Consider the following 27,675-nt stretch of genomic DNA (forward strand, 5'->3'; position numbering starts at 1 on the left):
AGCAATATAAATTCCAGCTCTATCCTGCTAATGGTTATAGTTCGTTCCAAAATTTGAGGGCCAAGCAAAGCCAATGAATGAATTATATTTGCTCGTTATTCTATTATACATGGAGTTCCTCTTCTTTGAGTGTTGTCCACTGCAACACCAGACTTTCCAGTGTTATTATATCCGATGCAGGTTCGCCGGATACGTACGAGGATGAGTCCCAATTCTCTTCTTTGCTTTCAATTGGTTCTCCTATCAGTTTGTTCACTCCATCGATGATGAGAATATCATCATCATAATCACCATCATCAGAGCTGGATTTGATAGGCTGTGAAGGAGGAGCTAGCATGGGCTGGTCCTCTGCTCCCTTTTTATCCATGTCAATGCATATCTTGCTGTCATCGCTGCTGTGGTCTCGATCACGATTCTGACGGCGCTGGGGGGCTTGGGCGGTTGAATCGCCAGGTCTGGGATCGGGCCAAGAGCGATGGCCAAAGTGCGAACGACGACGGGAAGTATTCTCTGCCTCGGCGCGGCGCGCTTCAAGTTCGGATTTATGAGAGTTGATGTATGCATACGGGACTTTTTAAATGGCCCATGTTAGCACAATGCCGACTATTATTGTAGAGCTATGATGAACTCGAACACTCACGTCCATAGTAATCTCTTTCATCGGAATCTCTGCGCGCGGGTGGCTCATCGCCCACTTCTCGCTCATACCGCGACATGGTCGTAGGCAGACGCAGACTGCGACTAATGTTACGTCGTTTGTGCAGCGCAGGGGCTGTGCGGCAAGAGTCTTCGTAGCTTGTGGAGTTCGAAAGATTATCCTCAGATGGAGTAATGCAGCTCTTGACGCTCACACGAGTCTCATCTCGATCGCGCCGGCGTTCTCTGTGGACATAGGATCTCCCAGTCCTTTCACGCTCTGGTTCATATTCGGAATCAGAGCTATAAGAGGGTTCTGCTCGCGTCTTTCCACGTTTTGCAGTCTTGTCTGGGAAATCGGACCTCGTATGTACTTGGTGAGTTGCAGGGAAAGAAGCATCCCTGAATCTGAATATGGGGTCATCAAAAAGTTGATTTGCCGCTTGGCCATGAATATGTTGAAAGAGAACAGATTCCGCCGAATGCACATTTATAACACCATTTCGAATTCTGAGATGGCGACTCTTCTCTAGGATATCTTGGTATGCGTCGATTTGACAGAGTAGGCCTCGAACCAGATTGTAATATTCTCCCACTTCGTTCCAGAGAGGAGTTGGTGGAGTTGGCTGCGGATCAATGCTCAAAGCTTTGACTGAGGGCTGAAAGGCGCTATCGTCTTCGGGGATAGAAACAGCTTGGATAGATTTGCTAAGGGTATTATATTTGGCATCGTTCGCGATTTTCTCTTCTAGAAGAGTTTGGATGAGACCACGTTGATCGGCCATGGTAGATTTCTCATTTGCCCTGCCAACGTTAGATCAAGAGATCAGATAACCAAGCAAAGAAACTCACTTGCGAAGCTGTCCCGCATACATGATGACATGCAGCATCAATAATGTTGTCGATTTTAGCCTCTCCAAGTTACTTTTGAGGACATCCAAGTCCGGTCCAAGGAGTGCGATCGTGATTTTTCGGGCGTGTCGCAAAAGGCGATTCTTCTCATTGTCTTGGGTATGCTTTTCGATTGCGGAGTCAATTTCTTCGAATACCGACTTGCATTCCTGTAAGACCTCTTGTGCCGTGGAAAAAGCCTGTTTGGAGCAAAGCCTTGTCTGGTCATCTTGTTCGAGTGTCTTGCCGAGCTCGTTTAGAATGCTGCAGGTAAGTGAAACGTCGCTGGAAAGCTCTTGCATTGACTTGTTTGCGACTTTGACTGTTTTGTAGAAAGTACAGAGCTTGACGGATAGTTTGGCGCCAAGGTCTGCGATCTGGATGATGCTGGCGACAACACCAACCACCTCGAGACCTGACATCGCAATAAAATGCGTTTGGACGATGAATGGAGGCAAATCTTCGCTGGAATAGACAGATATTCATCTGATGCGGGGCAGCTCTTTTTCACCCGGCCACGGCTTGAGGCTCAGCTTGAGGCTGTGCAGGCGGTTTTATTAGTGCAATGATCGACATGAGGATTGTTCGTATTATATGCACGTCCATTGATTGCCAGAGCATCCAGTTAATGGACCTGGGGTGTAAGGAGCCTTGGATTGCCTTCTGTCAGACTGGGATATGGCCATGGCCCCCTGAGGCCCTAAACAGGAACCTTAGTTTTCGTTATATCACGTCCCTCAAGCCCTTGAGACATGGCCCACTGAACAATCATTGGCCTGAGGGATCTTTCCCTCCAGGGCTCCAGCGTCACTTTAAGGTACTATCAAAACACATAATAAAGCTGCCCAGGTGGTTGGTCGAGTATATTGACGACTATTTTCAAAAATCAAGAAAATCAAGAAAATCAAGAAGTCGGAACGTCTCCACACTTTTATGCGGGGAGATCCTACATACGACATACAACATAGGACAGCAACGGTCCTTAACACGGAGTATATCAAAGCTTCAAAATCTTCGAATGTCAAGTTTAGGAATATTCCCTACTAGTGTCCTCTCGACGTGACTGTCCATGGTTACCTAGGTAGCTACATACCTCCAGGGCTACCTAGGTATATTCACATGTAGCATAGACCCACCAACCCGATGATGTCATATAGCATCAGGACACTCAGAACCGAATGGAAAAAGACCTGCTTCTTTAAATATCGACACTTCCAATCATTTTGGATTTCAAATACTCTTCCTCTCTTTCAATCTGCGAACTTGAATCTCCGAAGTTACTGAAGTTACCTTACCATCCTATCTACACCTCACCTATATCATAACCATCATGTCATTCCTCACATCCATCCGTGCCTCCTCCCGCCAAGCTATCCGGACCAACTTCGCCGTGCCAGCTTCTACGTTCCATTCCTCAGCAGTCCGGAGCTTGAAAGAGGATGACAAGAGTCAGTAATACCACCACCAACTTGTCCCAGCCCTACTAACCACAACAAGACCGCGACGACCTCTCCAGCCACTACGAATCCCATAAACGAGAAGTCATCAAGGAAACTGTGGAGGGCAAGGGGAAGTGGAAGTCCGAGCTGGCTAGTAACAGCGAGGCCGGGGTAAGCATTGGCCCCTAGAGTTCATTTTTCAGCAGAGCTAATATGTTTGATTCATTCAGGTCAAAGCGGATCGCGGCGAGTTAGATGGTGATGCCGAATTCCAGAAGATGCAGGAGAGAACGAAAAATGTTGGGAGCTCGAAGTACAATAAACAATAAGGGAAAGCCATCCGCCCTTTGTGAATTTTCGCTCGCGGCTTTCGTTTATTCCTCATGTATTTTATTGAAGCAGTCTACGGGTGAGACTGTTGGGAGTCTTTTATGGTGATTCATTCGAGTTTATCGCATTCGTCAATGACAATTGATACTGCACACTTTGTCTGAGCAAATAATTAGATATGGAAGTTTATGATCAAGGGTAGGCTTTGTAGATGTAGTATGATCAAGAATCTAGGGACGACTCGATTGCCTTAACGCCTCGAGCCAAGTGAAAAAAAAAAAACATAAGGAGAATCAATCGTCCCATATCGCGTAAAGTTGTAAACGCCCGCTCGCCAAAGGAAAAAGGTTAAAAAAAAGTAATAGCAATAAGAGACCCTCCAATCATCCACCAGTATCGGGGTATCATTTCAGGATCACGATCAAGATGACCAGAACAATGATCAATCCAATGATAGTCATCATGCTCCAGTTCTCGCCCGCCTTTCGGCGGATCCTATCTATGCGCCGTCTCGCACCGTCTAGCCGGTTCTGATGACGCTCGACGTCCCCATCCATCCCATCGAGAAGTTGAACGTGGCCATCCAGTTCATCCCCAATCTGAATACTCAGCTGGTGCTGTCTACCAATTGATTCACCCAGCCGATCCAACTGGTCATCCTGGTCTCGCATTGTTTGAGCGTGGTGGTCGTATATCTGCTGGTTGTCAAGGTTTGACAGATCCGGCCGCGGCGATGGCTCATCACGATATGGACGGAAGAGGTTGCTGCGGTTGCGCTCATCCTCTTCGTCAAGCTCATCTTGTACGGCTGCCGCTGCGGCGGAGCTGTCCATGAAACGGACGGATTTGGAAGGTGGATGTTGTGGGATTGGCTGCTTGAGGTCGGGGCTGGCAGTTTTCGACGCCTGCGTCGTGTTTTCGGATGGCTCGCCGCCTGTGCCGTAGAACTGGGTCGAGAGATCTTTGTATTGGGCTTGGAGGGGGGTGAGTTGGTCTTTCAAAGCGGTGGCGCCTGCGCTGTCATGCGAGTTGGCTAGCCGGGTTTGTTCGGCTTCCAAAGCCTCTATGCTCTCCCGGAGTGACTCAAGAGACCAAGAGATCTCTCCATCTTTGGAATTGGGCTCGAGATTGAGTGAGATTGCCCTTTCGCGCTCCAAAAGGGACAATTTGATGTGATCGGCGAGTAGGAATAGCTGGGAAGGGTTCGTCATGATGAGAAGTGTGAGATCAAAATGACAGGCTGTTGAGATGTATAAATCGTAGGCGTTTGGATGGTCAATACGGAGAAAGACCTCCGATCAGCCAAGTCAGATAAAGTCAGACTGTTTGAGATGTTTACGCCCGGGCGAGGTTGAAGGTGGAGATGGGTAAGACGAGGAATCACAAGCGGAGGCAACAAGTGCGGATCAACCACTTTCCGCCTTTGCCTCCCTTTGGTCCCCCCCCGCAGTCATCCCGCCTTCTCTTCAGCTCGGAAGATTAACATGTCTATGTCTTGCAAGCATTTGCTTCCGATCGCTCAACTGATTGTTTTCTGAGTCTCATCCTCATGGATCTGGACTATTCGGTCTACCTCGGTATCTAGCGCAAAGCTGCATGAATCCGCGCACCAGTTCCGCATTTCAAAGAAGCAACAACATAGGGAATTAAAGTCCGTTGGTACTTTGCATATTTTTGGAAGGCCTCCCGATAGGCTCGGACTCCGCGCAACATGAATCTACAGGACTTCCTAGCAATGGAAGAAAGCCGCGAGCGCGACGAGCTAATCGACCTCCGCAGCCTTGATCTCGTCTCCGAGTACGACTCGCACCTTATGTGCCCGATCTGTCACTGTCCCTTCGTTGAACCCGTCCGTCTTCAATGCGACCATGTCTTCTGCGGGAGTTGCCTCAGTTCGGCAATAAACACCTTCCGCTCGGCCGACTCGGACGAGTTCCCGTGTCCCTCTTGCCGAAATCCCACCCAGAAGGTGTCGGCTAGCGTGCCCCGCCTGCTGATCAACATGTGCGACGAGATCCGAGTGCGATGTCCGTTAATAACGGAGGGCTGTCAAGAGATAATACCCCGAGGCCATGTCCAGTCGCATGTTGAGAAGTACTGTGGGTATCGGCTATTGCCGTGTCCGGATAATTCATGCGATCAGATGACGCGGAGCAAGGATGTTGGGATGGATCAGAAGTGTATTCATAAAGTGCGACGGTGCGCGCATTGCGAAGAAGATGTTCTAGAGCATGAATACGAGGTTTGTTACCCACTTGAACTTATTAGAAATTCTATGGATGCTGACCAGAAACGACTATGCTAGGAGCATGAGAAAGAGCTTTGTCCAGTTCTTGAGGTCACATGTGCTGACTGCGAAACTGTTGTCACTAGAGGGGCACTGCAGGAGCATATTGAATCATGTCCGGAGGTTGCGATTCCCTGCACAGCATCCAAATATGCATGTCCAGTTAAGATCCGACGGGCAGATATTGCAGCACACGAGCAAAGCTGCCCCATAGTCGCAATGGGCCCTTACTTTGAGACGCAGAATGCCCGGCTCAAGTCCCTTGAATCAAGTATGCGGCATCTGCAGCAGCGGAATGAGATATTCGAGGATGGGCTCGCAAACATTCGGTCCACTCTTGTCGAATCCACGCGCTTGGGTGCGAACAGCCATAGCGGTGGGCAGCCTACCCAGTCAGGCCGAGAACAGCAATCCTCTGCTCGCGCCGACGCCCACACAGATGATCCTGCAGACCTTGCTGGGAGTGTATTTTCATCCAATGCCACGACCTATCTGCTTTCCCTGCACGAATCGCTCCGGGAAGAGGTCAGCCAACTTTCGCATGCTATCACCGACCTAGATGCTCGCGCCAGCATGGCTATCATGAATGAATGTATGCGCATCAAGGAGGACATAGCCCACACGAATGCGGCGGTCAACAGTGTCCGCATGCAGGTCCAGTGGCTCATGAACCCTCGTCTTCACCAGGGGACGCGGGGAGGAGCTGTTCGCCCCAACTCTACAGAAAGCGAAGGGACACGGACTAATATGGCATCGTCGGTGGCTGGGCCGAGCCATGCTGCTGGTCAGTCCCTCAGGGCCTCTTCGACCCAGGCGTCCCAGTGACAGTGGACGCGAGGGAACGAAGCTGTGAGGGTGTGTTTGGGGTACTTCAGGGCGTTGCATTTTCCCGTCTACTGCGAGGGGGGTTGTAGGCTTTCGTGTGTATCTTGTAGCTTACGATATGACTGATGATTGGGTTGACTTGATAGGGCCGTGTTGTATATAGTTGACAGGGATGGACGGCTCTGGTTACATTAATAAAGGATATACTTTTTTTTTTTTTGGCTTTTTAATACATATGCAAGATTAGGGATCCTTGCTCTTCAGATCTAAATATATATCACCGGATACCAACAAGGAATAGCTCCAAAAAATAAAAAGACAAGCTTTGAGGCGAGTTCAGAGCCCCGGTAAATCATGCAGATACCTGCACTTGAGCACCAACAGATATACCTAGCAAAGCCAAAAAAAAAAAAGGTCTATTGATGCACCCTCTGTCATCACCGAACAAATCCAGAAAAGAAAAGAGCAAAAAAGAAATCTCAAGTTTTTGTAGGAATAGCCGAACGCGGGGGTCGAACCCGCAGCCTTAAGATTAAGAGTCTTACGCTCTACCGATTGAGCTAGCCCGGCCGGGCTGTTGAAGAGAGGAGCGAACGAATGCATTATAAAGCAGTTTAGCGTACAATAGTCCCCACGCATCGCGAACTTGGAGTTAATAGTGTTAAGGTAAGTGGCGGCTCAAAGCCATTCTGGTTATTGTGAAAAGGTGGACCCGGAATATTTTCTCGCTTCTCAGCGTCCGCTATTCATGTTTTAGCTGGTGATCGGTCGTTTGGTGACTAGGAAGTTGCCTGTCATTTAGCAAGGAGTTACAGTGGTAGATGAAGGAGAGGAGAGTGGCGAAGAGAAGAGAGGGAGGGAAAAGAAAAGAGGAAGGTGAAAGGAAGAGAGATATCAAGATTAATCTGCAGGGGAGAGGGGGAGAGGGAGTAGATGTATACTTAAACGACAGGGATTGGTGGAAAAGCCGCACTCCATATTGACAGATTGATAAATACATACTTTCGTCACATGGTATTTAATTTCAATAGCACAGATCAGTTAAACCGGCCAACTCAATGCCTAGCGGAAGTCATGCAACGTCTAAAGGTGGGAGCTATACTTCGTATACTCCTAGATGATACCTACGTCAATCCAAACTCCCAAGCCCGAGTCACGGGGTGTACTAGCATTGCCTATATATACAAAAGTACCACTTTCAAGGGAGTAGTGACTGGAAGTATTGAACAATCCTATCATGTACCCTCAATCCTAGACCTGGAATGCCGCGCCATGGAGACCAACCTCTCAACAAAAGCCTGCGCTAAATAAAATGGTGGGTAAGTCTGCCCATCATCCGCCGGTCTGCCAAGGTGAGCCAAGAGCCCAGCGATATCCTCCAAGGTCTTGAGATCCCTTGTGAAAGTAGATGAAGTCGGAACAGTGATTAGATACCAGAAGACCGAGAGAACGGCCGTGAGGAGAAACTGCGCGTGAAGCCTAGAACACGACAGAACCCCGAATTAGTACCTAGGTATATATATGTATGACAAGTTCAGCATCCCTTACCAGAATGTATGCTGGTTGATGAACTGGCGGACTCGCCAGATGTAGATCAGCGAACACCGCGCAGCTTCAAAGCACAGCTCTGCACTAGATGGGAGAGGCGACCAGCTCTGCGGAGAAGGTATCTTGGAAGAGCTACTCGCTCCGTGGATCTTTCCGAGGCAGTAGTAATATTCCAAATGGATATTCACCCCGCGCATACTGATATCGTGGAACAGATAGTCCGGTGCGCTCTCGGTGGCGAACACCTCCGGCCGGCAGTCGGCGGGATACCCCAGGTTCAAATCACTCAGTTCCTGGTCTAATTCACGGATATATTGAATGCGTCTAGCTTCTGGTAGCGTCTGACTGTGCGCTGAATAAAGCAATCGGAAGATCTTGGACTTGAGCAAGGAAAAGCGGAGGTCGGAGGGAAAAGAAGCTCCTTGGATGACAAGGGCTTCATGTAGAAGTGGCGTTCTGAGGTTTCCTGGGCGTATGTTGTAGGCAGATCTAGATCGCAGTCGGCGTCGTTTATCAAGGGTGGTTGTGATTTTCGGATAGAGAATTCTTTGTCGACGGCATAGCAATGCCAGAACAAAGCTCGGAGGTGTTGGCTACGCTGATCTGTCCTGTGTATCTCATTGGGGGTTTGTATTCTGTTTGCCCCGAGGTTATAGATGAGCTGCACTGCGATTCCAAGAAGTAGTTCTCCTGCCTGAGGTCTGCCAAGAGGGCAGATATAGAGCATCTATGGCCACATATAAGCTTCTGAGACATGGGATCCACATTTGGAGCTGCCCAGGTAGACACGCGAAGAACTTACTAATATTGTCACCGCTTCCAAGGTTCTTAAATCAGGAGGCTCCAGTAACATTTCAGGAAGGAGCGTTAGCGCTGCTTGTAAATAAGCATCCGGGTCGGCGCTGGCGAAAGCTCGCTCATGGCGGTGGATATGGGTGATCATTGCCGCAAAAGCAACCAGACAAGCCCGATTCGCAGCACGACTCATGTGTGGAGGCTTGTCTAAGACATTTGCATTGAGCAGGATCTGCACGGCCTCAACATCGATAATTGGAAATATAGAATAGAGGCCATTTCTATCAAAATATTCCAAACACTGTTGGACTAGAGCAGACCCTGGCCATTTGATTCCAATCACTTTCTTTGTTGACTTGAGCTGTCGTGTATTGAAAGATTGCGTGACCTCATGAGCAAAGGAATCCACATCGAATGTACAACCCGTTTGCTTTTGAATGAGAGAGTAAAAAGCTGCCCTTTGCGTCGAAAGGGAACTCCCGAGCCCACAATAGGAGATGTGCCATTGGAAAGCTGCCAACGCGGTATCGAAATCACGAGTGTCGGGCAAATAAGATAAGAATGCTTCCGATACGGGTCTAGGCGATGCTGGAGAAGAGCTTCTGCTCGGAGAATGGATAGCTAGCCCTTTCTGATTCTTTTTTGTGGATTCTTTAAGTCCGAGGAGGGTCGCCTCTAATTCCCGGACCCGAGCTTTGGTATCGGCAAGCTCTCTATATACCCCGTAAGCACTTGGTAAAGAGGGGCTTAATAGTATAGAGTCTTACTGTCTGGTACTTTTCCGAGGCTGGGATACAGGTTGGGTGAATGTACATGGTAACCCTGCAATATGGCAATTCTCACAGGCGGGTTGGTTTCTATCACAGCGGATCTATTGGCAAAATCAGATTAGGGGCTGTCACACGGGCAGTGTGGATATTACCTTTCGGTGTCGACATAGATCGCAAGCGCTCCGCCCTTTGCGGCCCGTGGGCCAGTAGAATCGTCCATAAAGCAATATCGTAATATTGCTTACAGATGTCAAAGAGCCTTATGGGCCATGATGGGGGGAAGGTCGCTGAATCATCAAGCTTTTCAGGGGTTGAGCCTATGAGGACGATGCGTAGAAGAGTCCACTGGCCTGCAACCATTGAGATTGACGGGATTTTGAGGCCAAGACCTTTTTAGGTGTGTTGCGCCGAGACCGCCCGGGAAGTGGGTAGATGAGTCAGCGGGCTTTTTGCCCGAGGGCTACTCCAGGGCTGTACCTACCCAGGTACGATGTATGGAGAGTGTTAATGATACATAACATATGTAGTATTCAACTTTCCTGGATACGTTTTTCATTTATTTCATTTGCGTTTTACCTCTTACAGATAGTCCAGATCCCTCCTGTGGAGCATGTTGCTAGATCTTATATCAGCTACACAAGTGTCTCAGATGGGAAATCAGAACAAATCGAAGTATATATAAAGGCAAAAAGACGAGAGATAAATAACAATTTGTCCAAATTAGACCAACAAAACCGAAGCAAATAGCATGTCCACGTATCTACACACTTAGCCCAGCTCCAATGCCCGATACTCCCTTCTCTCCTTACATAGCCACGAACCCTCACTCAAGTAGACGGGGCTACATCGAGGCTGAAAATACCATCCCAGTTGCATCGCGCCATAGGATACTCCTGCTTCTCGCATTTCCACGAGTCGCCACTCACAGTGGCCCGCCCAGTCTCAGAGCCGTCTGCGCGGGAGACTCCCAAATCGAACTTTTCGATATCATAGATTCCATTTGGGAGGTGGAGCCGGTATGCCTTGTCAGAGCAGTTGTACGTCTTGTTCCCAGGCATTCCAATTGACCTGTATAAAAGTCAATATCATCCATGTCTTTTGCTTTGGGCTGATAGGGTATCCTAAACCCATAGATTGAAACATACCAGTAAGCAGAGCATTTGGTGTCTGTGTTTGTGTTTGGGTCTTTGAGAGCAAAAGAGAGAAGGCAGGTTTGTGGAGGGGTCGTGCTGGGGATAGCGGCGTTGAGATTTGTAAGTTGCAGCGGCTCTAGGGCGGACACCTTGGGGCTGGGTGCAGCGAGGATGGAGGTGGCAGTCGCCAGGACGAGAGCGGAAATCGACATGGTCTTCATTTTGCTGGATTAATGTTTGTTGCTCTGTTTCTTTGGGATTGCTGTTGGATTCTTTGCTGCTGTTGGAGTGTATACCGAGGGTGTTGGCGACCCTCTTATACTTCATGTTTCTTGTACATATACTTGTTGAAAAGTTCAACTGAGACATGGACACGAGAAATAGACACGTAAGATGAAGATCATGATGAATGCTGACGTAGAGTTACGTTGAAGTTATTGCAACCCAGCTGGGCAAACCTATTTGGATCCCCAGGTTATCGAATGATGATCTATTACTGTTGAAACAAAGTACACAGCCTTACACGTCAAAAAGGCGATACGATCCAGAAAATAAGGCCTTCCACTGACTCTCGATCTGTGCTTATTGTAGATACTTTCACCGCTAAACCTACACGCGGTTATTGGCTCCCGATATTTGCTATTTTTGGTATCAGGCGGCCAGTCTACACAGCCCTGTATTATTTCTGATATTAGAACAGACATTCACTATAATTAGTGTCTTGCCTTAAATATTTCTAGTGAACAGAGACTTAGTAAACTACAGCTGAACTCAAAGCTATGTAGATTGTGCTTCGTGTTACTTGCCCTAACAGCCTAGGTACCCAAATTTAGCCCATGCGCCTTTTTATACGTAAATATCTACTATGTTCTAAACCAACGCTTTCATATAAGCTACCGAAAAGAGGTATCCTTTTCCTCAGCTATCTAATCTCGCCACCATGGCCAGGGCTACAACTATCTTACGCACAGAGAATTGACAAAAACCAACTGTATTCATCCATATAAAGGAGATATATAGCCAAGGAAAATATTCTAAGTAGGGTGTAAACGCCGATCTCATCTGATAACCTGATAGTAGAACTGTTAGTAACCGACGGTCTCCATGTAAGGTTCAACCCTCAGACAAGGAGGGCACCTGCTACACGCCATCATCAGGATGGTGGTGCATAATCAGGAGGAGCAGGAGAAGTGCCACGGTAAGGAGGAGGCGGAGTGGAATAGCGCTCAGGGAAAAGATCAGCTAAGTCAGAATCGGAGGACGGAGGCAGCTGCCGCGCGCCTCCAGTCACATCTCCGTCATAGAGAACTACAACAAAGACATCAGTCGGGGAAACACGTCCGTGATACAGATGCCGTAACAGATACAGAAGGCCTCCGCCGGGACGAGTACCAGCATGGGTGGACATGATGGAGTGGTAGCGGATCGTAGGCCCAGTGTTGTGGGCGAACACAGCCATAGACATAGGCGGGGCTGAGATATCTAGCAGGAACCGGTCAACACCCTGGGTCTGCTGCACAGTCGACTGGATCTGAACCCACTGGCTGCGGAAGTAGAGGTCAAAACCCTGTGTCCACTCTCGGTCGAGGCCGGAATCTGCGAGGGCGGCGCATAGGGTCCAGATAAGGTGGTTCTCGTTGATCCACTCGGTAATCACTGTCTGTGGCCAGGAAAAGGAGAGCTGTCGGCCAACATGGCACTGTATAGATGCCTGGGGAGTGATCTGCAGATCTTCGACTGGTCCGCCGGCGATTTCTGCGACCTGTGCCCACCGCTCAAGCTCGTCAGATGACATGGTGATATATGGGACTGCAAGACTTACACGATTGGGTCGTAGTAGGGTCTGGGATTGGATGTGGATGTTTGGCTCTGGGGCAGTGTAGAATATACCAATGTCGGTGAATTCCTGTTATTCATGCGAAGAGGGAAGGCTTTATATAGCCCTAGAGAGTCTGGAGCACTGGACCCGAGAGATAATGCCTTTATTAGACATGAAAGAAATCAAAGACATTGAAAGTTTTTTATTTTTGGTCAGATAGTGAATGGACGCTATTTTTTTGTTGCCAAAGACATCATGCTGCCCTTTGTTGAACGAGGCCCGGAATATCCAACAAAGCCTCGCGGAAAATGTAAGAATCCTAATCCTTCATAGATGACTACCTAATCAGAGAGAAAGGGACAGGAGTATCGGACAAGGATATAGTCGTAGAAGAGCTAATAGCCATAAGACAGTCAATATAAACATGCCGGAGAGCCAAAAAGGGGAATACTCAAGCATTGCCACTCATGTTAATAGCCATGAAGAGACACCCATTTCTTCCAACAGTGCTGCTGAACATGATATGTGTTCCCAGGTGCTTCTCTGTTTTGTCGGCCTCCCAATGGCTCTTTCCGATATATCTCTTACCGATTTGAACCTGCCTCATTGAAACGAGCAAAGACATTGTATACCAGACCATAGTGAGACAGCATCTCAGGGAAGGAACCAAGTAAACAGTGGTCTTGATTGGGAAGGATCCCAAGTGAACCACATCAGCAATGGGCTTTCCTAAGACTAAGAGATACCCGGGCAATCTTAGCAGCCCACATCCAAAGAAAACCCTTGACTCAATTGTCAGGAGTTTCACATGTGCTTTTATAAAAGGAAGTACTATGTACAACTTCTGAGTTCCCCGAAGCTCCTACCTTTATCGTCTTTCCAAACTCCACCGTCTTATAAACCGATACAAACTTGGAACCATCCGATTTCGTTAAAATACAATCGCAATTATCTCGCTTCCATCTTATCTGCATTTGATTTTCACATATTCAACCCAATCATTTACCTTCGTTTCATCATCCAATTCTCAGAAACCTGGACGACCATGCCCATGCCCATGCCCATGTTCCTGGCTGTATCCATATCCATCATGTGGACCCGGATGCGAACCATATGGCGGGGCATTGTGAGGGACGTGCGACTGCGGACGGCCGAAGTGGTCATTTTGCTGTCCATAGTAGGAAGAATTCTGCGAGCCGCCATAATGCTGTTCATGATGTTGATTATGCTGGTAGCCGTGACTTTGTTGAGGTACGTGCTGAGGCTGGTGGTAGCCTCCATGCTGCTGTGGAGGAGGATACGAGGTCTCGTGACTATCCCCTGGCTGGTGACTCTGGTATGAGCTGTGCTGGTTCTGTTGGGTTCCTTGGTCGTTCACATCGCGTGTCAATCCACCAGGGAGGAAGTTGGAGATTTTGCTTTCGAGTTTGCCCAGGTTAGACAAGCCGGGGATGCTAGAGAGTTTGTCCCAGGGCATGCCAGACGAGCTGTTGTTTGATTGGTTTTGGTGCTGATTTTGTTGGGGGAGGAAGGAGGAGAATCCACCAGATGAATGCCCGCCAGTGTTACTGTGTCCGTGGCTGTGGCTTTGGTTGTGACCCTGGCTTTGGCCGTGCGAGGCACCACCCAATGCCGCAAATCCACCATGGCCACCCGTGTGAGTGTGGCTCACTCCACCAGTGTTACGACCAGATCTCACGCCCTCGGAGCTGAGGATGGAGTCAAGGGAAGCGCCGCGATCTGAGCGGCCGTGAGCCCATTTCTCAACGGCCTCGAACATTGCACGATGGGCATCATTACGCATGTTGCGCAATGCTGGGTGGTGGAAAACTTGCATGCAGTCATTAAGGACCTCGTGCTCGGGGACATCGATGTGTTGCCAAGCGTACAGAACACGAGGCACAACGTACTCCACGATTGAAGAGGCGACCCGTCCGGCGGGCTCATTCAGAATGTTGGCAAAATGGTCCTTGGAGAGCAACGAGTGGGTGGGGTCCGTGCAGTGAGGATCAGTCCATGGTTCGTACTGGTGCTTGCCAGAGGCATCAATAACACCAGCTGATCCAGTTTGCATGGACTTAGAAGCGGCTTTGATCAAAGGTCGGATAAAAGGCGATAGGAGCGACATGATGAAGACGGTCAGAGTCTCGGAGATCTTCTCGACGAGTGACTCTAAGCCTGGGATCTTTTCAATAACCGAGTTCAATTTCCGCATCACCTTATCCCGGAAGGCCAAAATGGGATAAATCTTGGCTACTGTCTCCTGAGGGTTGAGATCAGGCATGCCGCTACCTGAAGACTGAGTTGGCCCTGCACGGGTCCGCTCGTGCCCATTAAAAGAAGACTGCGCATAGCCGGTCTCAGCACTACGGCTCTGGTTGGCCATTCCTTGTGCCGCCGATGACCTCTTGAGACCCTCAGCCTCGCTGACGAGGTCCTTGGTACCTGGGGATCTTGCCCAAGAGCCCAGTCAAGGCATTAAGGGAGTTGTTCGACTGCGCATTCTGTTCGGCATTACCGAGCGCAATATCCATCTCGTTGACCTCAGATTGAGTGAAGTGATCATCTGCCTCTCCCATCACGGAATGGAAGAAATCGACCATACCAAATGTTCCCGTGACAAGTGGGAAGACACGACGCCCTTGAAGGTTGATCTCGGTGGCAGTGCCCGTATGCGTGAACACGTTCTTGAAACCCATTTCGCGCAACGCCAACTCAACATAGTTGGTGTGTGCGGCGAAATCCTCCAGCGTGTGTAGTCCCTGGCCTGAGACATCGGAGTGCTTCGCACAGATCCTCCTCGTTGCCTTTCTTGTGTCCGCCATTGGTGTAGGTCCGGCCGTAGTGGATACTGCGGCTGAGACTGAACTTGATATAGGCAGCGCTGGTGGCCCAGTCGCCTCGCTCATTGGCGATGTAGTTCTTCATACCGGTGCTCGGGTCGATTTCGAGTTCAACAGCACGAACGGGTGGGCGCAACCGCTTGTCATATTGGCGTGCATCTTCGTTATCGGCATAGTCCTTAGGGTTACTGCGAGAAAGAGGACGATCAGCACAAATGACCAAGAACAGATCTCAAGCTGGACTTACTCGATATGTTCCTCGGGACGGTAGACACCCAAGCGATCTGAAGTCACCTCAAATTCCCCCGTGGCATAGCCGAAGCTCAGGAACGAGAGGACCCACACCAAAACACGGATCGTGTCGGCCTGCAGATTTTTAAGAGTGCCAACGTCCATTGCCTGTGAGCTACAGAAGCAGTCAGAACCTGTCGGTCTTTCGATTCTTTGGTAACTCACTAATCGCGCAACCAGTTGCCGAAATACACACGCTTGATCATGGTGGAGGTCCATTTGTGGCCGGAGATGAAAGCCAGCGTCTTGATGACATCTTCGATATCACCATGGCGCCAGTTCTTGCCTTCGACGGCGGAGATAGAGGCGATATTTCCAGCTCCGAAGGCATGTACTTGCGGGAGTATCAGGAGCAGAACTAGCAGGGCGGAGCCCGCGTGGAGGAGGGGCATGGTGGGGGTGAGATATGCGCAATGGTATTTCTCTGGGTATTTGAGGAAATAGGATGGAATATCCCCAAAGGACAGAAGCTAGAGAAGTAAGGAAAAAAGGGTTCCAGGGAAGGAAGATCAAGTGTCATCTCAAAACTGCAGACGACTCAGCCCTCTGGGCTCTTGGCTGTTCTTGGCATTGGGTGAGCCCCATGACGTTGGGAAATCAATTTGCCTAGAATGGGTTTGTTATGTTTGGCTTATTATTTACCTAGGTAGGACCAGGACACTCGAACATATGTCCATAAAATACATATAAATACATACATTTACATACATGTAGTCTGATGTAAAATAACAGTCCCGAAAGGTCACATCTGGAGATCCACAGTAGCATCGACGGGAATTTCTAGGGAAGCAGGTAAATGCGACATTGCGTCGTATTGTTGTTAGTTTCAACCCCGCAATATAAATTTCACCAGATCTCCAGATATTCCCTAGATCTCCAGATACTCCCGAGGTCAACATCTAATTGCTTACATACTCTTCTACCATTTCTCTACCAAAATGTCCACCCCACACCTAGACGCCCTCAAACGCGATGGCTTCGTAGTAGTCCGCAACCTCCTAACCCCAACCGAGGTATCGCACTACCGCGAAATTGCCACAAAAGCAACAACCCTAACCCGCACCGGAAGCTGGCCACACTTCCGTACCGTCCCGAAACAATTCCCACCCTGGCCAACGACCGTCCCGCCCGCCTCGGAGGGCGGAATCTGGGGCGTGCAGCACCTAATGCACCCCGAGATGCCAGGACGGGACAGTTTCGCACGATGCTACTTCTCTCCCACGATTCTCGCCGTAGCGGAGGAGCTAATGGGTGTTGAGAACACCGCCAACAGCGAGACCGAGCCACTGGTCATGGAACTGTTCAACCTGCTTGTGGCGCCGGAAACTAAAGATTTCGAGCTCCGCTGGCACCGCGACGATATCTCGGAGCACGCCACTGCCGAGGAAGAACTCACCCAGCTTGCGGCTAAGGCGCCTGGAGGCCGTCAGTCGCATTGCCAGTATAACTTGGCGCTGTGCCCGGATGCATCGCTGATTGTTGTGCCGGGGACGCATGCGCGTGCGCGCACGCAGGTCGAGCGTGAGGCGGATCCTTATGCGGCTGAATTGCCGAATCAGCTGATTGTTGAATTGCAACCTGGAGACGCGGTGTTCTATAATAGTAATATTTTGCATCGTGGGGTTTACCGGGGGAAGAGTGAGGGTGGGGCTGAGACCAGGTTGACTTTGCATGGAAGTATTGGGTTGAAGGCTTCTGGGGAAGCAGGTGATGATGTCGAGGAGAAGAAGAAGGTTAGGGCTACTGCGGTGCTGCAGCATGGTGTTGGCGCTTGGGTTCATCGTGAGGATGCTGCCTTTGGGCTTGGCGAGAGGCCTGAGAGAATGAGAGCTAATCTTGTTGAGATGGGGACTGGGGAGGGGGTTGGATTCTCTTTGCAGGGTAGACTTTTCAAGGTTGCTTTGGAAAATTGTGAATATTGATGTTGATTGTACTGTACATATCTGCGCTTCGTACGAGTCTGTCAAATGATAGGAAATAAGGTGAACTAGTACCTACTGTTGGTCCAAGAGAATTGTATACACGGAGACTGGTAATTGAAAGTTCTGACTTACCAATATGCCACCCAGGTAGCTTCGCATCCCATAGAATAGCGTACGCTTTACTTAGAATACAAAGTACTATGAGCAGTTTTTCTAAGCCAGCAGGAGGGCATGAATACTTTGCCAAAAATTCATGAAGTTCACGGGGCAGTTATTTCAACAGCACATGGATCCTGATCTATATTAATTTTGCATACAACCCATTGTCATAAATATGATGTGTCGGAGCTATTGGCTATTGAAGCCCTCAGGCCTTCTAGTCACTGCCATGAAGATATCCTATGTAGTATGTCCCGTCGATGATGATTTTGGTTCCTTTTACTCGTCGTAAAAAAGAGAAACCTCAGAACCCACCCGTATACTCTCTAACCAGACGTTCGATCTCATGTCCAATGCGCATTGCTTCCTTGCGGCTCGTCCGTGAAATAACCAAGAAAATGGCAATAAAAGTGCCATATACTTGTCCCGTACTAGGGTCAGGAACTTCCTCACCGTCCTCTAGGAGATTGGCGGATTTGACAACATGAGCACTAAGCTGATGTTTTTGACCGGGAGCTTGCAACACTTTTTTGCAAATGTCGCCAAACTTATAGATGCCCCCTTTCTGAGCTGAGACATACAACAGTTGCATATGGTATTGAGGCCCACCCAGGAAGGGGTTGGACAAGGACACGATGCGCTCTTTATCGGCCAAGGCGTTTAGAAGGGAGATACTGTAGTAACATACACCATATGTACGTGCGGTAGCTTCGACCTCTTGCCAGCCTGGTGCGCGGGGATTAATTTCGATGAGGAAGACATCCTCTGGATGTGTTGTCGTAGTTGCTGGTGTTTTAAGCTCCAAGTCGACAAGTCCATCGGAATCCGTCTTGGCATAGTGGCAGCTCGAGTTACGCAGCTTGGCCTCAATATGCAGGATTGCATTTCTGAAACCGGCGGCTAAGGCAAGCTCATGCAGTCTTTGCTGGACCGACTGAAGCTCATACGGAGGGAGAGATGATGGTAGCATGTTTGACGTCTCGACAAAATTTTGTACGCGGGCAAGGCTTTCGTCGTTATAGTCCCCAGTACAAGGAAAGTCGTCATTGGCTTCGAAGACAACAATCTCGCCATCGACAAGGACTATATTTGCGTCGATCTCGGGGCCCTCGACGTACGTCTCGATAACAACTTCGTTACCGTGCCACGCGGCGAAAGACTCCCGCCATAGCAAATGCACCTTCTCACGCAGTTCCTGCTCATTGGCTACTTTCCAGACACCCTCAGAACACCAACCCTTAGCAGGTTTGATAATAAGAGGGTAGGCAAGCTGTGGTCCGTCCTTGGCGAGCATCTTCTCTAGATCCTCCGGAGAGCGGACGAGTCTGCAAAAGACGTTTGTGTCAAGTTGGCGCGCTTTGAACTTGTTCTGGACCAAGCCCACAGACTCTGGAGGCGAGGTTTTGAAATCCAATTGTGTGGCTACGTGAGCTATGATCGTATGAAAGCGCTCATCGAGACTCATAACACCATCAATGGGTTTCTCTTCCATGCTGTTTTGGTATCTCTTCAACGCCGCTGCAATGCGGTGTGCCATGTCCATATCTATAGCCATGTCCAGCGGGACAAAATCTTCGCGAAGATGGCTATATGCATTACCAGACAGCCAGTGACTGGGTTCATCAAACACAACCATTGCTATATTCAGCGAGGCAGCCGCCAACAGGTAACCGTGTGCCTTGGTTAAGGAACAAGCTCCAACGAGAGCCAGACGCTTTCGAGGTATAGGGGACGATGAGAGCCAGGGGAAGGACAGGCGCTTTACTAATTGATCGTTGATTGCCGTAGACATCGTTTCAACAGAGAGTGAGCTGTCATTTTGGACCACAATTGCTCCGTAGGAGTACGAAAGCAAGCTCGAGATGCTCATACCATGGTACACCTCGGCAGTGTACCCTCTGATGTGTTGCCCTGGCGTGACAAATCCTTGGAGTTTGGTCACATCCAGACAGTCGACCATGCGCCGCTCGAGAAAGTCGGATTGGACTATGTATCCAGACTGCAATGGTAGCAGGAACTTGAATAGGCCGTTGCCCTTAGGAAGGTGCTCTAGTAGGAACTGTGTCGCTGCATGAGCATAACCCTCAGCCGAGCTCTTGGTGGAAGTGTCGGATATGTTCTTTGGGTATATGTCCAAGACTATGGTGGTGGTCTCCTCCGGTAAGGTGTCGAGGTTCCATGCCCATGTCGCATCGTTGGAGTCTTTTTGATGTACCATGTTAGCGATTGAAAATATTTAGATGACTTCTCACGACTCTTACCCATGTTTGCTTTTCGTTCGGTTTCTTCCTGATTTGGAAAGGACATGCGTAAACCTCCAGCTTCGAACATGTGCTCTACGAGCAAGTTAAATAAAAATTACGTGTGCTTGGCAGATATGCCACTGTTCAGGCATAAAGGTGCTAGAAGATGAGGTGCTCCGCTTTATGACATTTTTACTAGGTAAGTGCTTATACCTACATAGTAGGCCCTATCGGGTGTCGTGGCTACTCCAAGACACTAATGCAGCCAGCAGGGCACTAGTCTTGCCAAGCCACTTCTCCTGTTCCTACATATGTATTGAGTATGGGCTGATACGCCGTCACCGTACCAGCTCTAGAAATTGGTGACCATTTTTCTTATATGTAATCCTAAATGCTATATTCGACGCCGACAAGCCCTTGACATTGAAAGAAGTGCTACACTTGATAAGCCAGTGGCGATAAACAGAGACCAAAGAACAAAGAACAAAGAAAACAAGCCTTCCAAACTTTAGTTCAAGCTGGGCCCACAAAGTCCCCGAGGGATAGAGTTGACAGTGTCCCGGCCAAAGGTCGGGATGGTCGGTTAGGGTGTCTGAAGGCAGAAACCTTTCCAGATAAAAGGGTTAACCCATTTAGTTTTGTACTTTAGCACCCAATCTACATTACCCTTCAATATGAAGTCTTGATCGTCTCTAGAACCAACCTTGGAACGTATCTGATTATTTAAACCGGTCCTGCTTACTGCATCCCATCTTACGACTCTTGTCATTCTTTGTTTCAACAGGTTTCTGTTAGAATTAGGGTGGTACTTTGGCAGAAAAAGCCACCTACTTACAAGGATATTCTGAATGCTCCACGGAGTACTCCGTACGTAGACTCACCATTGTCTTAGAAACGGCTCATCCTTTCATGCATGAAGCTCGATCAAGTCATGCCCCGACGCACTTCCGTGATAAGCGACAACCACAAGCCTCGTATTCTAGATATGACCGACATCTTAGTTGGTATGACTCGGTGTTCTTAGTCACTATTCAGTTTACCCTCACTAGTTACCTCATTCTTTTTCGTAGACCTGGATAATTTAGATAGAGATTTCGTGTAATTTGGGAGAATATGCTCCGACAATGGCTCCAAATCAGTGACTGCAGGTAGCTGGGTCTTAGCGGAGTAGCCTTTAAAACCCTGCACTGGAGGCGGGACACTAAGACAGTACAACATACATCAAACCCCTGCGAAGACTCAACGTCTTTCACAAGCGAGCCGCCACTACAAGAGAGCCGCCATCTCCAACGCACATAGTAAATTACAACTTGATATCTCAACAACGGTGCTCTATAGGACCTGCTCTTTTTGGCCTAGTGGGTTTTATGTGGTATCTGGTCACTATAGGGAGTTTGGAGAAATTCGATGATTTAGTGACTAAGATATATTATGTATACCATTACCTAGGTACATAGGGTCTAGAGACGTAATTCTCGATACGGCAGTAATTTAAGTGTCCGAAATTTTTTTTGGAAAATTGATATATGCTACTACAAATGCTTATACCTATCTACCAATAGATCAAGTTGTTGAAACACAAAGCTGTACGGGCACTCAGTTAGCACAGTCCCCAAAAGACTTGGCATAGACCCGCCAGCCATGAAAGGTCGGGTGTCGGATGCTGGCTTCCATGCTAAACTATACCTAGTCTAGGTCAAATCCCCCTTGGCCAGGTGGACTCCACTCGGCAATCCAAAGATCTGCCCAACACTGTCAATCACACACTCATCGATATTGGCTTTATCCTTGGTCTGAGTCAAGCAATTCCCAGACGAACTGCGCAAATGGCCGGAAATGTAATAATCCCAGGTAGTACCAGTGCCACGACACTTAGCAAGTGAAACCCCATCAGCAGCAAGACAAACCGACGTATCCGACAGAGGACTCAAAGTCAGCTTAGTGCCATCGCCTGTTGCCGTCACCTGCCATATCTGAGAGTCTAACGCACTGCATTTCTCAAAGGTAATAGAAACAGTAGAAGCAGTCATACAAAGACCAGATGGAGTATTGAAAACCATCCCGGTGGAAGTAGCCGTAGAACAGCTTCCAGGCAGCGCAATACGGTAGACCTTGGCAACATGAGAATCGAGCTGGATCTCGATAGCAGAGTCGATAGTTGAGATATTGTCGGTGACGAGATCGCGTGCTTCATACTTGCAGCCAGACTGAGACATCAGGCCGAGGCGCGCGAGGGACACAGTCGTTGTGGCCGCATCAGCTCCACGGTTCAGCACGGTCAGGAGTCTGTCTCCGTTTTCTAGTGAGCGGGACAAGACGTCGAAGGTGCCGTCGCGACTAACAAGAGCAGACTGCTGCCCCAGCGGGTCCTGGTTCACGGCAATGAGGGCCTTGTTGCTGAGGAATGCGATCTCCTCGTCCGAAAGGTCGGGAACATAGGCGCTGAGAATTAGTGGCGCTCCGATGGAAGCCCAGAGCGCAAACTGGGATTTTTTCTCGTTTTGAGAGAGGCTTGGGTGGTCCGGGATCAGGAAGTCCGGATCGTTATAGTAGCCCGGTTGCTGGTAGCGCACTAGACGCGTATGCATGTCGTAGTTATACATGATGCTATCCCAGGCACTACCATTGCTGGAGTAGACAATCACATCCGCCGAGTGACGCGCCAGCTCGCCGGATTCCGGGACCCAGTCCATGACGACCGCCCAGTCTGCCGCCACGCCTTCGAAATACGCAGGCGCGGAATTGGAGAAGATAAGTGGATTTGGCAAGGCACTCAGCACATCATGCCACTGCACGTAGCGGACGCGGTACTCCTCGCGGAGTGAGCGGCCTTCTTCGGCCCAGACATTGCATCCGTCCAGCTTGAGGTAGTCTATGCCCCAGCTAGCGAATAGTTCGGCATCCTGCGCCTCGTGCCCGTAGGAGCCCGTGTACCCGCCGCAGGTCAAGTTCCCGGAGTCCTGGTAGATTCCGAGATGAAAGCCTTCAGTTTTCATGTACTCGGCGAGCCAGGGGATGCCGTGCGGGAACTTGTCGGTGTCCCACTCTAGGGAGCCGTCATCGGCACGGTCGTGGAGCATCCAGCAGTCATCCAGCGTGAGGCGGTCATAGCCTACGTCTAGGAGGCCGCGCTTTCGCATTGCTTGCGCTGTTTCGATGAAGAGCGTTTCGTTCAGATCGCACTCAAAGCGTGCCCAGTTGTTGAACCCCATCGGGGGTGCTGGGGCTAAGCTTGGGTTATCACTGGAGGCTTCCACGGGTACCAGTGGGAACACTAGGAGGCTGGCCATGCCCCGAGCTGCCCAGCTTGTGGACGAGAGTGGCTTCATGGTGTCTTTGCAATAGGAAAGTATAGACAAGACGAGATACGATTGTAATATGCTTTGATGGCGCAGGCTTGTAATCGGCTGAGGCGCATGTTGCACAGCATGCCGGGCCGTTTTATGCTATCCAGGACCTTCGCTCAACTTCATTCACTTCCCTCACTGGCTCACTTTCAAGGATTCCCCGCACCGACGTCGCATCTACAACAGACTGGGATCTGCAGTGATCGCGGGGGACGTGGTAAGTATTGCGACGGTACCATCGACATATAGCATCTTTAATGAAGTAGCATATATTTGCATACAAGACAAGAGTACCTCGAAGGGTACGGAGTAGGCTGATCTTGGAATCGCTGAACCTGATTCCAAGATCAGCAAGGAACGCCGATCTTCACGAGAAGACAATTTCGAACTGTACCCAATCAGAGTGCCGCAGAGCTTGAGCCCAGAGCCGTGGAGAAAAAAAAAATTGGATCTAGCAGGACGATCGGTCACATTTTCAGGTTGTCGATGTGTGGCACAGCTGAACCTCCAGGGCTGCATGGATGACCGGGATGCAAAAATCCGGACTTTGTTGAGTGGAACCCCCCCGCCTAAATTTCCAAAAGGTTCAACGGCTTTTCCGATTTCCCCGAATGTCTTCTGGGGAATTGATCTTGGAATTATACCCTGCAATACTACTACAGTACAGTGGTATTGCCGTAATGCCCCCAGAGTCAAAGACCAAGATACGCCCGCAGCAGTCGTGCCTTAGATGTCGCGAGCGCAAAGTGAAGGTACACGGATACTCTCTATCTCTCGACACCCCAACGCTACTATCTTCACTCCCACCCTTATTTACTTCCCAACTCACTAACCACCTCTCTTTTTTTTACCAGTGCGACCGCTCTATCCCATGCCACGCCTGCATAATCCGCGGCCTGGAAGCAGAATGCACCTACCTAACAACGGCCGAAGATCGCGCCCATATCAGTCAATCCGAGATAATCGACCAACTACGCCGCGAGGTCGCACAGCTGCGGGGGCGCCTGAACCAAGCTCCACAAGAGCCAAGCCATAGCCAGAGTCAGAGTCAGACCCAGCGCCAGCGCTCGCGCCTGGACCAAGGGGCCGGGCCTGTCCCAGGGAAGAGCCCGACTTGGCCACAAGGTGCACCTACGCACACGGTCTACAACTACGACAGTCAAACCCGTGGCAATGGCTCTGGATACGCGACCGGCGCTGGCGCTGGCGCTGCTTCGGCTAGAGGTACCCCGGATACTGGTGAAGGTAGCTGGCGTGGGTCGTCGCCATCCTCGTCGGTCACGACCATGACGAACTCTGCGACTGTTACTAGCCCTGATAGTACGGGGAGTGAGAATGGGGCTGGATCTATGTCTACTTTGTCGCGGTCGGCTTCTGCTTCGGCTTATCCTGTCGCGACGGGGTATGCGCCGCAATTTGCGGAGCTAGATGGGTCGACTACAGTTGAACCGCTTGCTTTTGGAAGTATGTTTGATTTTGTTTTACCTCTTTCTGACGCTAGTATTAACTTTGGGCAGATGCTCTAGAAGATACGACGATGTTCGGTTATTATACAGGAGGCATGGCCTCCGCCCCAGGGGACATGTCCGGAACAGTCCAGCTACCGATGCAGGGTCTCCCAGTGCACGGGTCACACGCGCAGGATGCGATGTTAGGAATGCATCATCCGCCGCTACATGGAGGGCATAGCGATGATTATATGCTTGACGGAGGAAAATCACTGCCATACTTACAACACACTGGCTATCCCGCACCCATACCAACATCAACAGTAACACATTATGGGAGGGGTATTCAATACGAAATGAAGATGAGAGGCCTCATGCATATCATCAGTGGGGGGCAAGATGCACACGGGAATCCGAATCCGAATCCGAGTCCGTACCAATTCCCGCATACACATATATACCAAACCCCGTCTCATTATTCAACTACCAACCCCTTCACCAACGTCACTGCCATCAACACCTATGCAGATGCACCCTCCTCCTTACCCACCCCGCCATCGGGGGCTGCCAGCCCCAGTTCCCTGGACCGTCCTTCACCAACAACCATCATGAACTCAATGCCAAACTCTTGGAAGGGCGAGGGGAAACGGGAACTGCTGGAGATCCTGCTGGAAACAATTGGCAGCTGCGACGAGAAACATCTACCTCAGGTGGTTCGGGTCTTGCGGACAAGTCCTACCCCCGAGGAAGCTGTTTCGGGGGTCTGTCAGGTTCTCGGGATTGGGACTGGGTGACAACGGTGTAAGCGCACACTCAACCGAGCCGCGGACGCAGGCCAAGGTCTGTTGTCGTGTGCACATACGAATGCGTTGGAAAGGAGTGGTTCAGGTCAGGTTCAGAGCTGGGTCTCTAGAACAACCACCCGTTGGATGTGGGTAATATCGCCTAGGTCGCTGGTCGATACCAGGCAAGAAAAGTCATGGTGAGACCGTCTGAGACAGGGTCACCACACTGCAGCACTCATCCTCCTGTCCTCTCATGCTTCACGATACCCATGTCCACATGAATATGAACAAAATGAAACGAACAGTCTAGTATATAGAAGCCTCCATACATTAATGGGCAGAAATATATGGTCATCAAGCCATGATTCATGTCGACAGAGATGAGAGGTCGACAGAGGTATTCTCAATCTCAGATTCAGGTTGTGGGGTATCATTGTCATAATCATCGTTGTACAGTCCCAAGACTCAAGACGCCTCGGAATCAGTGGATAAATCGTCCAAGGGCCGCTGTCCGTAGACAAAGTGGAAGCGCACGTAGAGGTGGTGCGAACTGTTCATCAAATCCGCTCGCGCCCTCTCCATATGCTCCTGCGCATCCTGGTATGAGAGGCCCAGGACACGGGTAAAGAGAGCCAGTGAGTACGGCTCAACGGTTTCCAAGATAGATACCTTGCCGATGCGACCGATTTCTTTGTAGCGGCGGTTCTTGGCCCAGCCACCAATAGGACTCTGAAAGTAAGTCAGTATGGGAAAAACAACAGCCGAAAAAAAAAAGCGACCATACCTTATAGATATCATCAGTAACATTCGCAAACCCCTGCTCATCCATCCACGGCGAAATCTTCGGCGCAACATCCATCGGTTTCCCAAACTTCTTACTAGCCTGGGTTAACAATCCCGCCCAGCTATTGATAGAAGTAGCGCGCTCATGGGTCCCATCATCGGAACGCACACAATCCTCAAACTCCTGCGCCTCAAACCACCCGCCGGGCTTAAGATGCTGATACGCCTGCTTAATCAGCTTCGGCCAATCGCCAATTCCGCCGGCCATCGTTCTTAAATGGATATAGTCGAATGCCTCGCCGGGCGAGAACGTCCAATCACTCTCCGCATCGTCGATATAGAAGCGGCAGTTGGGCGGCGACCAGTTCGGCTGGATGGGGCTGAGATCGGTGCCGATGACATCCGCCTGCGGGTAATCTTCGGCCATTTCCAGGGCCCATTCGCCGGGGCCGGTGCCGATATCGAGAATGCGGCGCGGGTTGGAGCCTTGTATTGGTGCGCGGTGAAGATCCCCGCCGAGGAGAAGTTTGAAGAGGTGGTGCGTTAGTGCTAGGCGGTCTTGTTCTTCTTCGTCGTTGGGGAAGGGGTATTGGCCGTTGCGGTAGGCGTGGTAGCGGCGGCCATTTTCGTAGCAGTAGTCGCGGACGGAGGAGGCGAATGAAAGGTTTGAGCCTGAGATGGTTTGGATGTCGAAGAGAGAGTCGTCATCGCTTGTCTGGGGGTTGTTAGTGATGCTTGGGGGGTTTTCATTGAATTATAAATTAGGAAAAAGGATGGGAGAATTGGGGCTGGAGATCAACAAGGAGGGCGACCTGTTTTGGGGTGCTGGAACATGGATATGGGGTAGGAATGGGAGCGAAGAAGTGGAAGGGAATGATCTACTTACGTCGACCTGGATGCGTTCGTCGAGGTTGGGTTGTGACATGGTGAGAAGGGAGGGAGGTAGAAAGGTTGGGGGGAAGAGAGAGGAAAGAGGGAAATTTTTATTTTCTCCCCTGTGAAGAAGTAGAAGAGGGGAATGAAATGAAGCTATCGATTCCACAAGACCTAAGAAACCCGAGGGTAAGGAACCCGGGAGGCACCCTAGCGTCATTTATTTTTTTTTTCCAAGGTTTTTCCCTCTTCTTCGGAGTACCACCTGGCCGGTTCCGTACCTTTGGTTTTGTTGACCCCGCAGTGGGAATTCCGACAGCCTGGTACGGGAAAACCTTGGAACCCATTCCAAATCGGTCTGGGTTTCTGTGTGGATTTACAGGGATTTGGATTTTCGATAGTCTTTAGGGCATCTTGGCTAGGACTAACTAGGTAGGAACTACTAGACCACTTGAGCACTCTATACCTACAACTAGGTGTCTTGGCAAGAAGGATTTTGTATTCTTGA

General features: G+C 49.8%; 13 protein-coding genes across 13 annotated transcripts; 4 read left to right on the top strand and 9 right to left on the bottom strand.

Annotated features, from left to right (window-relative positions):
• Window positions 1–103: 103 nt before the first annotated feature.
• N7519_005428 (uncharacterized protein) lies at window positions 104–1,949 on the bottom strand (the record flags this gene model as incomplete). The annotated part of the gene is made up of 3 exons (XM_057292204.1): window positions 104–570; window positions 641–1,440; window positions 1,489–1,949. The coding sequence occupies 3 exons, from the start codon at window positions 1,947–1,949 to the stop codon at window positions 104–106; spliced, it is 1,728 nt and encodes a 575-aa protein (XP_057147015.1).
• Window positions 1,950–2,857: 908 nt separating this feature from the next.
• On the top strand, window positions 2,858–3,295 carry N7519_005429 (uncharacterized protein; the record flags this gene model as incomplete). Its single annotated transcript, XM_057292205.1, has 3 exons — window positions 2,858–2,975; window positions 3,025–3,137; window positions 3,197–3,295. 3 exons carry the CDS (start codon window positions 2,858–2,860, stop codon window positions 3,293–3,295), a joined length of 330 nt encoding a protein of 109 aa, XP_057147016.1.
• Window positions 3,296–3,700: 405 nt separating this feature from the next.
• On the bottom strand, window positions 3,701–4,507 carry N7519_005430 (syntaxin family protein; the record flags this gene model as incomplete). The annotated part of the gene is made up of 1 exon (XM_057292206.1): window positions 3,701–4,507. The coding sequence occupies one exon, from the start codon at window positions 4,505–4,507 to the stop codon at window positions 3,701–3,703; it is 807 nt and encodes a 268-aa protein (XP_057147017.1).
• A 500-nt stretch (window positions 4,508–5,007) lies between these two features.
• Window positions 5,008–6,408, top strand: N7519_005431 (uncharacterized protein; the record flags this gene model as incomplete). Its single annotated transcript, XM_057292207.1, has 2 exons — window positions 5,008–5,538; window positions 5,602–6,408. The coding sequence occupies 2 exons, from the start codon at window positions 5,008–5,010 to the stop codon at window positions 6,406–6,408; spliced, it is 1,338 nt and encodes a 445-aa protein (XP_057147018.1).
• Window positions 6,409–7,643: 1,235 nt separating this feature from the next.
• Window positions 7,644–8,944, bottom strand: N7519_005432 (fungal specific transcription factor domain-containing protein; the record flags this gene model as incomplete). Its single annotated transcript, XM_057292208.1, has 3 exons — window positions 7,644–7,887; window positions 7,957–8,549; window positions 8,759–8,944. 3 exons carry the CDS (start codon window positions 8,942–8,944, stop codon window positions 7,644–7,646), a joined length of 1,023 nt encoding a protein of 340 aa, XP_057147019.1.
• Window positions 8,945–10,348: 1,404 nt separating this feature from the next.
• Window positions 10,349–10,875, bottom strand: N7519_005433 (uncharacterized protein; the record flags this gene model as incomplete). The annotated part of the gene is made up of 2 exons (XM_057292209.1): window positions 10,349–10,589; window positions 10,667–10,875. The coding sequence occupies 2 exons, from the start codon at window positions 10,873–10,875 to the stop codon at window positions 10,349–10,351; spliced, it is 450 nt and encodes a 149-aa protein (XP_057147020.1).
• A 932-nt stretch (window positions 10,876–11,807) lies between these two features.
• N7519_005434 (uncharacterized protein) lies at window positions 11,808–12,449 on the bottom strand (the record flags this gene model as incomplete). Its single annotated transcript, XM_057292210.1, has 1 exon — window positions 11,808–12,449. The coding sequence occupies one exon, from the start codon at window positions 12,447–12,449 to the stop codon at window positions 11,808–11,810; it is 642 nt and encodes a 213-aa protein (XP_057147021.1).
• Window positions 12,450–13,500: 1,051 nt separating this feature from the next.
• Window positions 13,501–15,999, bottom strand: N7519_005435 (Het-C domain-containing protein; the record flags this gene model as incomplete). Its single annotated transcript, XM_057292211.1, has 5 exons — window positions 13,501–14,918; window positions 14,992–15,240; window positions 15,326–15,504; window positions 15,564–15,722; window positions 15,773–15,999. The coding sequence occupies 5 exons, from the start codon at window positions 15,997–15,999 to the stop codon at window positions 13,501–13,503; spliced, it is 2,232 nt and encodes a 743-aa protein (XP_057147022.1).
• A 546-nt stretch (window positions 16,000–16,545) lies between these two features.
• N7519_005436 (phytanoyl-CoA dioxygenase family protein) lies at window positions 16,546–17,529 on the top strand (the record flags this gene model as incomplete). The annotated part of the gene is made up of 1 exon (XM_057292212.1): window positions 16,546–17,529. One exon carries the CDS (start codon window positions 16,546–16,548, stop codon window positions 17,527–17,529), a length of 984 nt encoding a protein of 327 aa, XP_057147023.1.
• A 463-nt stretch (window positions 17,530–17,992) lies between these two features.
• N7519_005437 (uncharacterized protein) lies at window positions 17,993–19,906 on the bottom strand (the record flags this gene model as incomplete). Its single annotated transcript, XM_057292213.1, has 1 exon — window positions 17,993–19,906. One exon carries the CDS (start codon window positions 19,904–19,906, stop codon window positions 17,993–17,995), a length of 1,914 nt encoding a protein of 637 aa, XP_057147024.1.
• Window positions 19,907–21,622: 1,716 nt separating this feature from the next.
• On the bottom strand, window positions 21,623–23,260 carry aglA (putative alpha-galactosidase; the record flags this gene model as incomplete). Its single annotated transcript, XM_057292214.1, has 1 exon — window positions 21,623–23,260. The coding sequence occupies one exon, from the start codon at window positions 23,258–23,260 to the stop codon at window positions 21,623–21,625; it is 1,638 nt and encodes a 545-aa protein (XP_057147025.1).
• Window positions 23,261–23,958: 698 nt separating this feature from the next.
• On the top strand, window positions 23,959–25,520 carry N7519_005439 (Zn(II)2Cys6 transcription factor domain-containing protein; the record flags this gene model as incomplete). Its single annotated transcript, XM_057292215.1, has 3 exons — window positions 23,959–24,030; window positions 24,133–24,742; window positions 24,796–25,520. 3 exons carry the CDS (start codon window positions 23,959–23,961, stop codon window positions 25,518–25,520), a joined length of 1,407 nt encoding a protein of 468 aa, XP_057147026.1.
• A 456-nt stretch (window positions 25,521–25,976) lies between these two features.
• On the bottom strand, window positions 25,977–27,219 carry N7519_005440 (class I SAM-dependent methyltransferase; the record flags this gene model as incomplete). Its single annotated transcript, XM_057292216.1, has 3 exons — window positions 25,977–26,240; window positions 26,296–27,009; window positions 27,181–27,219. 3 exons carry the CDS (start codon window positions 27,217–27,219, stop codon window positions 25,977–25,979), a joined length of 1,017 nt encoding a protein of 338 aa, XP_057147027.1.
• Between the last annotated feature and the right edge of the window lie 456 nt (window positions 27,220–27,675).

This window comes from Penicillium mononematosum, assembly GCF_028829835.1.
Source record: "Penicillium mononematosum strain IBT 11891 chromosome Unknown utg000003l:1.0-8172316.0:1.0-8177699.0, whole genome shotgun sequence".
In the NCBI taxonomy this organism is placed as follows: Eukaryota; Fungi; Ascomycota; class Eurotiomycetes; order Eurotiales; family Aspergillaceae; genus Penicillium; species Penicillium mononematosum.